The 13,351-nt window shown below is 46.2% G+C and overlaps 1 protein-coding gene across 3 annotated transcripts in view; it reads left to right on the top strand.

Moving 5' to 3' along the window:
- SK (small conductance calcium-activated potassium channel) overlaps window positions 1-13,351 on the top strand; it is a 526,806-nt gene that overhangs the window by 484,519 nt on the left and 28,936 nt on the right. For all 3 annotated transcript variants that reach the window (XM_075685399.1, XM_075685398.1, XM_075685400.1), the window contains one exon: window positions 5,166-5,301. In XM_075685399.1, coding sequence (XP_075541514.1) covers window positions 5,166-5,301 — 136 coding nt within the window. The remainder of the gene's footprint in view (window positions 1-5,165; window positions 5,302-13,351) is intronic.

Below are 13,351 nucleotides of genomic sequence, written 5' to 3'. Positions count from 1 at the left end.
AACCTATAGTTTTGCAAAACACATTTCGCATACACACGTAACTTTCGATGTGCGCCGTTCGTTCTCTTCCTGATGCACGCTTTGTGATGCAAATGGGGTTGTGCGAAAGGCCGTTGAATGCAAAGGGCTTAAGCAAGGTTCGACATATCCACGTACGGGCGCTCTTTGTTCATGTTACTACGACAAAGCACCGGAAGGCACACGCGGTAATTTGAACCGCTGCAACTTCAACTGCTCGCTACATATTGACACGCGTGCGTTAGCGGCGTCTGTAGGCTGACATCTCTCGCACCGCCTGTCTTCAACGCTCTCCACGCGCGGTGGGCGATGCGCCACGCGTTTGTATTTTAGAAACGTGCTCAGCTGCGTTGTAATATTGTACGGGGTCTCCGTCGCCTCCTGTCAAATCGGCTCGCCGCCACAGACGGTTGAAAGCATTGCGATTCGCATAGCTGCTCCATGTGACGCCTGGTGCTGCCTGCCTTTCTTTCTCCGTATACATTCGGAGGCAACGTTGACGGCTCGACATTTGCCTCGATGACTTCTACCGTGTCATAAGAGTTGAAATTGTATAAAGTTGCGCAACTTTCATCGCTAATGTCGCCAAACCGCGGTTTGTTCGATCGACCAACTGTCGAAATGCAGCCGTGGCGCCCGTTGGAGAGGCGCGCATGCACACAGAGGCACGCACCCGCCTCGCGCTTCACTTTGCATCTCACATTGTTATTGCCGCGAAGAACGACGCGTATGACGCCACCATCGCCAGTCGTGTGTTTGGGAAGGAGATGAGAGGCTTCGCTTTCGCAACAGACGGAAGAAACGACGTCTGCCCTGAGACAGATTGACGGGGCTGTGGTTACACGCGCACTTTAGTGGTGCCTGCGGTGTTGAGCGGATAGCAACGCAGGCAAGCAGCCACAGCAGACACAGTGTGTTGTTCCTCTGTCCGTTCTCCCCTCTCTCTCTCTTTCTCTGTCTCTCTCTATCATTGTCTGTAGCTTGTCCTTTATATTTTTTTTTCTTTTGGGCGGGGGAGTTCCAGACAAGTAACACAGAAAAAACAACAGGAAACCCACAGTCGCTTTTTTTTTCCCCAAAAAAAAAAAAAAGAGAGATGCGTCCTGAAGAAGAAGGGGGTTTGAAGAGGATTCACAAGAGCGCATTGTCGCGTGCACGTCACCATCCACACACAATGGGAGTTTCACAATGCAAGAGATTTGCCGCACACCGCTGCGCACCGCTGCTAAATTTAACCGCCGGTCCTGTGGCGGCGGCTGCACGCTGCGTTGGACGAAGGGGCTAGCCACAGCTCGTGCCTAACCGCAGGTGCGCGCGCAATATGGCCTGCGCACGGCTGTTTCGTTATTGTGCTTGCAGGCTATGCACGCGCGCCCAGACACGCGCTCAGAAAGTTTGTGTTGAGTCCGTCCGTCCGTCCGCCTGCCTGCCTGCCTGCCTGCCTGCCTGCCTGCCTGCCTGTCTGTCTGCCTGTCTGTCTGTCTGTCTGTCTGTCTGTCTGTCTGTCTGTCTGTCTGTCTGTCTGTCTGTCTGTCTGTCTGTCTGTCTGTCTGTCTGTCTGTCTGTCTGTCTGTCTGTCTGTCTGTCTGTCTGTCTGTCTGTCTGTCTGTACTGTCACCTCTGTCTCTTGTCTGTATCACCTCTGTCTGCGTTTCTCGGTCTGTATATACTGTCGCACGCTATATTGTCACCCAAGGATGGCTACGCCTAAAATGAGTCTGATGTACACCACACATCACTGCGAACATGGACAAAACAAAAAAATACGGAAAGACAGGGAAGTTAACCACACCGACATCCAGTGGGTAGCACGTGCGCGGAAAGAGAGATGAGGGATTGAAAAAGAATTCACCGACGATTACGATACTCTATATAGGGCGAAATTAGAGCGCAGCTCTATACGTGTTTTCATTTCGCGATATATTGGCTGGCGCGAACAATCTGTCTCGTGCGGCACATTGCAAACGGATCGAAGTGTGGCGCGACTGCCTCGCTAATCGGAGATCGCGAGAGGCAGCGCGTGGGTGACGCATGGGCGTGATTCACAGCGGCAGCCGCAGACAGAACTCCGATCATGCAGCGCTTTGTTTCCATATGTGGTATCGCTTATCGCGCTCACCGCATGCCGTCGGTGAACGTACGACGGCGCGCTACTCTGGCGCCATGTCGTGGCGGTCGTCGCCGCAGAGCCCGTCTTGCGCGGCACTACGCTTTTATTCTCGCGCTTTCGCCATATCCTCCTGATCCGCTTTCCGCTTCACGGCTCCGCTGCACCCTCCTCCTCTGATTTCGTCCTCGTGCTCTCTCCGCTATCGCCGTCTTTCATCACCCGCTGCGCTCCGCGTTCTCTCTCATCCTTCGCTGCGCTTGTTCGCTCGGTTACGCCGACGCCCAACGCGTAAGAGCTGCGCTATAAAAAAGCCAAGGTAACGAGAGTCCGCATGCGCAGTAGCTAGCAGGGAGGGATGTTCCCAAGGGTGGCAACGCACACGGGGGTAAACACTGCGAAAATGCCGAGTGCTGTAGGGTACACTGTGAGGGACAATGCCTTCGTTGTAAAGATACCACCGTTCTCTCTCTCTCTCTCTCTCTCTCTTATTATTATTATTTTGCAGGAACCGGTCACTGTCGAGCAAATTGTTTATGGTGTAATGTTCATTCATTACTCGAGTTGTGATGTTCAAAGCGTTTTATTACCTGAAAAAGAGCCACCTCTTTTGGGAAAGCATCAGTCATGTGGCGATAAAGGAGGCGAAGACAAAGGAGTTTGGATAGGTGAAGAATAAGAAGCGTATAAGGGGGGTGAAATTGCGTAAAATGCGAGAGTTGCTTCATGCTAACGAGGCCGGATGTCAGGCAAGAGGCCAGAGGGCACGTCGTGTCCGACAGCGCCGGGTTAATTACGGCCACTTCAATTAACGCGCACCTAAACACCAGCTCGCGAGCACTGTTGAACGGCGCCCCCCATCAGAATTCCACCACCGCCTCCGAGAATCGAATACGCGACCTTAATATTCAGCAGCATGACGCCATACGGCCAAAACCACCGAGTCACTGTCGCGCGTAGTGCATCACACATACACCATTGTTTAATAACCCTGAAACCCTAATCAGCCCCCTCTTTAGCCCTATACTTTCCGCTTCCTCTATATCCGTCCTTTATTTTTATTTTACGTTAACTACGTAAAATTAATGCTTCGTCGCCGCTGACCAAGTTCCGTCTATAAGATAGCCCGAGTTTTTTGACACGTAGTTGTTATCTGAGTCCTCGTGCTTGTGTGCGAGCGAGTGATGTGTGGGCGCCACCCAGGACGGCGCCGAAAATGCCGCCCGTCCGCCGATAAGGGGTGCGCGACGCCAGGATCGGCTGCGCCTGGTTGGCCTTGTCGAGGACCGGAGGCGTGTTTGGTGCGCGCCGGGTGTGTGATTTCGTGTCAACACTTCGTGGGTTATGCAGTGGGACGAACTTCAGCACGCCACCCCCTGCTTCCCCCACCCCTCTAACCCTCCTCGCCCCACATCGCCTCTGCCTTCGTCGGTTTGAGGAAAACAAGTTTTTCTTGGTGAACGCGTCCTTCTCTTAGGCAATGTAGAGGTCGACCCTGTTGGCGTGTAATACTGTTGGGGCAGCAGTATTGCGTATAAAATGGCGTACGAATCAATTCGATGGATTTTGCGTTGTTTTTTCTTTTGATTATGATTGAGATACAACGCTTTCTTTATTATTAACACATAGAGTGTTAGGTAGGCAGCCGCCGGTATCATGGACCTTGCCGGCTGCTCCTTTTTGCTCTACGTGTATTCGACGGACATAGAACACGTAGGCCGGCTCATAAAGAAAGTAGTATTCATTAAATGTGTATATTTTCTTTGTGTTCTGTGTAATCATATCTTTTCCTTTAACTTCCCTCTATTAGATGCTATATACGCTGTGGCTGGTTGCTCCAAGTCTTTTGCTATCGTCTTGTGGATTCTTTTCTATGCAACATACCGAACTAACTTAATCAAACATTCCAACTGTTAACTTTGCATATAAATACGCAATAACTTGAAAACCAGCCGTTTTGCTCAAAGACGACAAAAAATTTTAAGACAAACGCAAAAAGAAGTAGTCGTTGTAAAGGTGACGTCATTCCAAGGAGGAGGAGGCGCTAGAGTTTCGTTGAGTGGTAGCACATCGTTGCAGCAGTTACACCTTACTTTCTGCTGTTGTAAGTTTAACACGCATAATGTTTATTTCAAAGGAGACCGTATCGGAGGTTCGAAAACTTCGAGCTACTACACTAAAGAAAAACACGTTGATTTGAAGAAGCTGCATCTACTAATAGGCACATCATGCGTACTGAAAGTACTGAAACGTACCGTACCAGTCGGGCATTTCATTAAAGTAACATATGCAGGTCTCGTTAAAGTCTCTCTCTTTCTCTCTCTCCCTGTCTACCGTGTCAGGAAGGAAAGAGTAATCATTGATGACTGTAATAAGCCACTGTAAGGTCAGCCCGAGAATAACTGAGTTTCTGTTAGACTGACACCGGCGCCGAGTATAGTGACATACACTTCCGAGAAGCGAGTGCTCTCGAGACCGTTTCGTAAGCTGCTTGTTTGCCAGAGGCGGATCGTTATCTTTGAGCCGTGCTGACGGCAGCAGATTTACATAACGCTTTACGCAAACTTACCTTAAGACGTGCATGCTGACTAAGCACACATTTAGCTGGCAAAGCTTTTAGCGATCGGCCATGTCAGAGCTTTGCAGACGTAGACGAGGGTGCAATTCATTACTTCCTTGTCAGCGCAAAAAAGTAAAGGCAAAGGATAATGTGCCGAATTCAGCACGCGCTAAGCGTGGCCGCAAAAGATTGAAGGCGAATTTTATGGCCACACCTGGCTACGAAGATACAAAATCTTGAGCCGTCTTATCAGGCATCTTGTAGGATAAATGCCACTAACGAGAACCCGTTTCCCGCGCATTTGCGATTGTTAATAATTGTTCGATCACTGTTGATCGCTTGTTCCGTCACTGTTGAACACTTCAAGCCACCACCTTCCTGCGAACTTCGGTGTTGTGTGGAGTTGTTTGGCTCGCCGCGATGAGTGGACAGCCAGCGAACCAGCCGTGCCTAACCTTTTCCTCCCGTCGGTGTGCGCAGGTACCACGACGAGGAGCATGCTAACTTGCTGAACACCATGTGGTTGACGGCAATCACGTTTCTCTCCGTGGGCTACGGAGACATCGTGCCCAACACGTACTGTGGCAGGGGCATCGCGGTCACCACGGGACTAATGGTGCGTACGCATGGCATGGCTTTCTTTTCGTCACTGTCCTCACGATGTACGTCTACAGTTAGGTTGTTTACCGTGCAGTAAATTGGTTCCTGGACCTGTGGACGGCAGTAGCGAAGCTGGTTACGACATCGAGTGACACTTTTTTTTCGAACGTACTACAATGCGCTTGAAAAAGAAAATTGTCCTTGACTTGAGTGCCTCCGTTTAAGGGAAACTGATTGCTAGATATTTCTAGTCATTTCTAATCAATTGTGGTTATCACAAGCCGTCGTTAGACATTTTGGTCATTTCAGAGTCATTAGTAGTCACTGCAAGTCACTAGCAGTCATTATTAGTCATTACTAGTCATTATTAACTTCGACCAATCTCTATTATAACGTTATCATTCACTAACTGTAACTGTCAATCATTTTTTATTCTTTAATCTGTCTTTAATCTGTCTCCATATGGCGTGATGACGCTTCGGCGGACACTCCGGCGGTCGGGTCTGCTGACATACTTCACCATGAGCCTAAAAGGCTTTTGCATTAAGAGGAAGCTTTAGCTCGAGTGTTCCTATCTAAATACATGTAAAAAGAGAATTCGATTTTTCTCGGCAACCACTGCACCAAATTTGAGGAGGTTTGTTGCATTTAAAAGAAAACCTTAGGACCTAGTGACTGTTGGTTTCGAATTCTTTATTCTGGTTGTCAAATTTTTATTAAAAGCTGGCAAAAATCAAAAATTTTCAAGAACAAAACTATCAAGTTTACAACTCTGTAACTCAGCAACTAAAAATGATAGTACGATTCTGTGAATTGCATATAATAGTGCATCTAAAGCGGAAAAAATTGATGTGTTACATATGAATAAAGAAAACTTAGTAATATGGAAATACAGCTTTTGCAGAACCGTTGCAAAGAACGTAACAAATTCACGTAAGATGTAAAATGACGTATCTAAGTTGTCCGCTTTCAATGATCTAATGGATGCCGTTTACAGAGCCGCGACATCTGTTCTTGATGCGGAGCTATCAATTTGTAAACTTCGTGCGTCTATTTTTTCGAACTTCCAAATTTTTGAAAGTTCTTGTAACGAAATTCAGGACCTAAATAGAAATTCCGCTTCCAACAGTCTCTAGAATTTAACTTTCTCTCTCAAATGCAACAAATTTCATTAAAGTCAGTCAAGGGGTTACGTCAGAAAAAACGTTTTTGCGTTTTACACGTATTTGAATAGGCCGCGTCGGAGTTGGGCCCGAGCTAAAGCTTCCTCTTAATACCTCTACGTCTGTGTGAGGCATGTCGTTCCTTTAATTACTTCATTATTGTCATTATGATAGTGCACCGGATAACTGAAAGTAGCCGCTTATAATACCGAAGCTGCTTAGTTGAGCGGACGTACAATTATGAACGGCATTACAGTTTGGTATGAAATGTAAGATAAGCGTAAAATGTTTGTCTCAGAAATCAGACTCAAGAATAATTACTTTCGTTTAGACGTCCCTAGCAAAAAGCCGAAGGACGCAGCTACCTTCCTTTTTTGTGTGTGCATGTGTTTTTTTTTTTTTTTACAGCGAAGCTGTTAGGCGCTAGGTCCCCCAGGATCGTGTCCGTGTGTAGGCGCAAAATCTCGAAGATAGTGCAATGCCAGGCCGACCCGCGGCGGTGTGAAGCAGGCGTTAAGCACTCTCCATACGTGGGCCGATCCCGAAGTTAGTGCAATACCGGGCCGACCCGAGGCGGAGGTGCAGTTCGCCATTCAGGGGCCCCACATACACAGCACTGCTCGTCATCCTTCTTCACAGAGTGAAAGGGCACTGAGTTTTTTAATTAAACAAATTCTGGCATTTTACGTCTGGTGATATGGTTATGAAGCACCCTGTTCAGTTCTCACCACCTGGGCTTCTTTAAAGTGCACCTAAACAGAAGTACACGAGGGTTTTTTTTTTTCAGTTCGTTCCCATCGAATTTGGCGATCTGGTTTGAACCCGTCAGCTGAGTTTAGCAACGCAATGCCATATCCACTATGCAGCCACTAATTAGGCTACCGCGTCGCTTTCTTTTTTTTTCTTTTTAACCATAGATGCGACAAAAAATTTCGCACAGCTTACGGCCCAGTCTAGCATATATAATGGCTACCCGAAACTGTTTTCGGCGCCCGAGGCCCGACCTCAATAAAAGAACCCGCACCAATTACTCCGCATTCTGCTACGCGAGGAAGGCGGAAACGTGAGCGGAATTTTGCACTGCAGTTTCTTTCTTCTTTTTCTACAAGTATACTTCCCGTAAATCTGAGTACAGGGCGCCGGATGGGGATGTTTTATTTGTTTGAAGCGGCGCAAGCAGGAATTACTTCACATACGTTATTCCATCTACGTTTCGCAAGAGCTGCTAATGCCAAAATATGTGCGCAAAAATACGCACGAGAGATACATGCCGCTTGAAAAACAAGAAAAATGTTTGTTCTCAAAGGGAACCGCACAATAAGATGGCAGAATAAAAGCCGGCACTCCGGCAGCAATGCACGGACAATCACCGTGCGGGATTAAAAAAAAATATAATAAAGAAGAGAAAGAACCGCATATATTCCTAAGGCATAAATGCATGTCATATAGAATTATACATACTGTTCGAATGGTCTGAATGCATATACCAGTGCGCGAAGTAGTGAGAATGACACTTCCGAGCCGTATCGCAAGCAGTTTCCAACGGCGCGACTTCGATGCGGCCCAATGAATGGATGGATGGATGTTATGAGCGTCCCCTTTAGAATGTGGCTGTGGGTCGCGCCACCAAGCTCTTGCTGTTATACTGCCTAATGTTCTACCTAGGTTAAAGAATAAAAAAGACACAAAAGAACACTATGAGCTACCACACCCAAATTTTCTGATCCTCTACTGCGAGCTGTGCTTTTGTACGTCTCCGTTTTTTGTCGTTTCCCTACTTCCACCAATCCTCCAGTCGCCTCTTACTAATCCCTATTGCGGGCATGTTTACTTTTCCACTGCTCTCGCTGAACCCAAGGGCTTCAAGGAGGCCAGTGGTGCCTAAATCGACCGCTGGGTAGACATCTTCACATTCTCATAAAACATGCTCCGTCGTTTTCCTAGCTTTACCGCATCAAGCACATGCTTCTTCTTCCGACTTATATCTCCCTTTATAGGTGCGTGTTCTAACGCATCCCGATATCGCTTCGAAAAGTAATGAGCTTCCCTTTGAGTTATCATAAATTGTTTCTTTCCTGATTTCGTTTTCTCCTTTTAAGTAGTTGCTCATGGCAGGTTTCTTTTCCATTGCCGCCACCCATGAGATTATTTCAGCCTCTCTGACTTTCCGCTTGACCTTCATTGCTGCTGTGTTGCCCACCCTACAGGCCGCATACTTGCTGGTAAGCTTCCTAGTTCGTTTCCTCCACTGTGAATCAATGTTTTTCCTGTGCAGGTACCTGTACCTGTACCCGCGCGGCTCATTGCGAAGCATGCGCCGCCCCGGTTGCTTGTCCCACTCCAACCGTATTCTAGTACACTCTACTCTGGAGGTAGCTTTGCGTTATTCCCTAAATTGTGTTACTTGTGTGCATCACGAGATGTCGCCACCAACGTTGTTACTGCCGCGCGTGCCCCCGGTAACGCGATATACCGCAGACGCCATAATACGCTTACGGACGAGCGAAAACTGCCTCGTATTTTATTGTTGACATGGCTAAATCAGGAGACATTGGTAACAGGAGACTTTACCAGCCGTACTCCTTGTCGCGTGAGAAAAGTTTAGATATAGCACAAGTCACGTTGTAACCGCACAATAGCAAAAGAAATGACGTTAGCGTAATACTCTACGCGAGAAAGGACGGAATATAGAGATAAACACATCGTAAAATGTCATAAACACTACATGTACTCAGCCGACAACATTTCACAAGAAATAACAAATGGCGGGTATCTCTTTACAGAAAAAAAATTAAATACAGCATAAAATTTAATTTGAACCAGACAAAAACGTTACATTCACTTCTTATCCTTATATTGGTGAACGATATAACTGGCCTCCGCAAACTCCTAAATCAAGTGCACGTTGCTTTTGTGTGTGTGAATGTGTGTGGGCGGGCGTGCGTGCGTGCGTGCGTGTGTGTGTGTGTGTGTGTGTGTGTGTGTGTGTGTGTGTGTGTGTGTGTGTGTGTGTGTGTGTGTGTGTGTGTGTGTGTGTGTGTGTGTGTGTGTGTGTGTGTGTGTGTGTGTGTGTGTGTGTGTGTGTGTGTGTAAATGTGTCAATGGTCGCGGGCCAATACCTTCCTTCTGCTACATGGTCTTCGATCAAACTTGATTGATTATAAATGAACTCATTACTCGCCAAAGAGCCAATATATACAATGGCGCTCGTGTTTTGCCCTCTGGCCGTGTTGTCGGGGGCTAAATGAAACAATCTTAACTAAGCCTCCTTGGATGAAGTCCAACGGGCGGTACCGGGTAGTTTCTTTGTGTCACACAGGGCGTTCGTCCCAGGGCTATTGTCTGTTTATCCACCCAATGGAATGATAACAAATCGCTTTTCCGCGTTCTTCTCAGCGCCCTGCAAAAGGCTCATACGATTAGCCAATCAAATGCCACGTGTTGTACCAATAGAAGTTGTTTGTGTTCCTCAATGTCCTGACTGGTTTGCGAAAAGACAGCTATTGCGATTATACATCTGCGCTGGTGACAAAGACCTTGCCCGGCCTGGCCTAACTTAACCTAACCTAATCTAAACAGAAAGCAGTCAGTCAAAGTCGATTGTTGATTTTCATGTTGGACACACGAATAACATATCTTCGACTTATTTCTGAGTGGCGGCTTGCTATAATGTTACATATCCTGCCACCCGCTTCCCCTATTTAGGCTATTTGTACATCATGATAAATATATGATTCATTCATTCATTCATTCATTTTTTTTACATTGTGTTTCCAGAAGGGTCACTTACACAGCGCAATCTTGAAGTTCTTGTTTTTGTTTGTTTTTTCTTGTTTTCCTAATAGAAACTGGTTTGCTGTGGTGACAAACACAATGTTAGACACGCTCAGGTGGAGCAATTGCCGGCCTAAATCACCAAGCTAAGCACGCGTGCTATTATAATATACCACCACCGCCACGACGCGTCCACCACATCATTATCATCGTCACCTTTTATACCTTTCAGGCTCGCAGGGAAGCATAGCGGGAGCATTCGCGGGTCTGTACTTGTCAGCAGACTCAGTACTAAATGTTGTAGAACGTACCATTGTTTCCACAGGTTCCTCATGGCAGTCGACGACTGACTTCGCAATGAAGTCTCCTGAGCAAACAGTCTACTAAGTTTAGTGAACAAAATAAGATAGCGTACCCTTTATTTTTTTAATATCCCAGCGAATATCCTGCGTGCCCACGAAATACAGGGTGTTTCAGCGAACACTCTCAGAAATTTTTAAAAATTGTCTGTGGCAATTCTAGTACAATTCTAGTCCATCAGCTGATCTAATCGAAGAGGGGGACATTATTTTCAAAAGAAATGAAATGCATAATTGGCTACTTAACAAATATTTACTAATTAAGCTTTTTACTACTCGTCCTATGACACATATTGCAATTTACACATACTAGCGGATGAGGCTCCACGGCCTATCCACTTGAAAAGAATGGTGTGAACAACACCATTTACAAGATATGCGTCGTCAAACTTGCGGCAAAAGTGCGCTGTCGTTCCTCTTACTTCCCGAAATGTCGTTTTATGCATTGAAGCACAAAAGTAATTGGAACGCCAGTGCATTCCTCTGCAAGGGGCGGGAATTAATATCTCGAAACTGGTGTCATCGTGACAATTCGTTCCAAATTTGTAAAGTTCAATATGGGCCGTAAGGGAAGTATTAAAGAGTTAATTAGTAATTTTTTCTTCATTAGTCGATTGCGCATTTCAATTATTTCTGCAAGTAATGTCCGCCTTTTCGAGTAGAGCAACTCATGGACCAGAATTATGCTATCTGCTACGGGCAACCTAAAAAAAATATATATTTTTGAAAGCGTTCGCTTAGGACACCCGGTATATATCGAGTGATATCGAGTGAAAATCCTCATTCGGTGTGCGCCGCAGCAACCTTAACTTCGGGACACACTTTCTTTTTCCTTGGGAAATCGTTCGCGTTGGGATAAATGGGCGAAAAAAAAAAGACGACGCCATGTTATATAGTGGCGGTATCGCGAACATTTCCCAGAACGTGGCGAGGGGTGGAGGGGGGGGGGCAAAGATGGAAGTTTCGTCTTCGGAAAGATTCGCGGTACTGCTCGCTTTACGAAATCAATGCGGGGAAAACTGAGCCACGTGTTTTCGTCAAGAACAGTCTGCACCCATTCGGTTCATGCCTTCAAAGGTATTTAAAAAAAAAAAAAATATTGCGCAATGCAGTACAGCGGCGGCGTATGCAATCCCGACAGGAAACTTCCATAAATCTTACTGGCGAATTCGTCGTCTTTCGCTATCGATGCCACAAATCCGTTTTCTACTTTAAAAAGCAGCTACCAAAACACGTCACCCTCCCCTTCTTTTTTTCTTGGACAGCTGTCAATGCACCGTCGTCCCATACGCAGTGAAAAGAGTTTTGTTACGTTACAGTATTACAGACCGAAAATTTTTTTTCTGGGAATATAAAAAAAAAAGAATAATTTTCGGTACGTTTTTTTTTTTTTTTTTTAAGTTAGTCGTATCATAACAGTGCCATGTAGATACGTACCGCGGGACACATCGCGCGGCCCCGTTTTTTTTTTTTTTTTTGTATTTGGTGCGATTTCTTTCAGACTTGGACGAAACTTTTATGTAGCACGTATTGGAGCAACAGAAAGCTCGATCGCAAAATTTTCAGGATGGTCTACTGTTTTCTCGTCGACACTTTTGCTCTGGACATATGTTACTTGAGCAGCTAATCAGTTAATATTAATTAAATATGTAAATAATCGAAATACAGAAATATGGTATGACATGCTCCGAGCGAAGACACACAACATTACCATGGTTGTGTCCCAGCTACGTGGCACTTGCACATGTTTTAGTTCTCGCGCAAGTTGCGTAGGACACCCGGTATGATAACAGTTATACGTGCCGAGTACATTACCGCATTAAGCAAAGAAATTTAGTTAGGTGAAACCTTTCGCAAGGAATCTCATTGGACTAGAAAGAGAGAGAGTAAACATGTTTATAGAGCAAAATGATGGCTTTGTGCGTGTATTTCCTCTTCACGGAAATACAGGCGGCGTCTTGGCTACAACCGCACTCAACACGACCTGTTCCGAGAGGCGAGAGCTAGGGGAAGGTCTATTCAGTAAGAGTGTACCTAGTGGACATGTCAATTTGCTCTGCTGCTGTGGTTTTCATTGGCTGAACTGGGGAACGCGTCAGAAGGAGGCAGGCGCCCCCCGCCAAGCAGCACTTCTGCAGCAGACGAAATGGACGTGTCCACTGGGTGGACACTTACAGAATACCCCTGAATCCCCCTTGAACTGCAGCGCTTCCCACTGCTTCTGGGGGTGGGGGCTGGAGATAGAGCAGATAGATCGGCTAGACCTAGGATGCAATCGGGTATTGGACATATAACCAGTGCGCTTGCGTTTCCTTTGGAATATCGTCCGTAGGAAAAGAAAAACATCGATCATATAAAAAAAAAATCGCTTACCTGCTTTTCGTCTCCCACTTCGTACTATGGTTGCAGGAGTTTCGCTGTGCCTGTAATTGAGATGTTTTAGCGTGGCCGGTAACGTGCACCGAAAGAGTGCGAGAAATCTGTCTGTCTGTCTGTCTGTCTTTTGTTTGATTCTCTAATTAGGTTTTCTGCTCTGCCTCATTTATCTATTATCAAACAGATAAGTTATTTATCAATAAATCTACCCACATATCTAATGACTGGGTCCTTTGCTCGTTCACTCAGTTGTCGCAGCCACTCAACAGGTTGGCCCAACTGCTGCTGCGCACTAGGTTGTGAATAGGTTCGTAGCCGGTCAGTGACGTGTTTGTGTCAAATAAACGTAACTGCGTCAGTACGCTAGTGGTTTCTTGCGGGAAACAAAAAACAC

Source organism: Dermacentor variabilis, chromosome 3, assembly GCF_050947875.1.
Source record: "Dermacentor variabilis isolate Ectoservices chromosome 3, ASM5094787v1, whole genome shotgun sequence".
Classification (NCBI taxonomy): domain Eukaryota; kingdom Metazoa; phylum Arthropoda; class Arachnida; order Ixodida; family Ixodidae; genus Dermacentor; species Dermacentor variabilis.
This window is presented reverse-complemented; position numbering and strand designations above follow the sequence as displayed.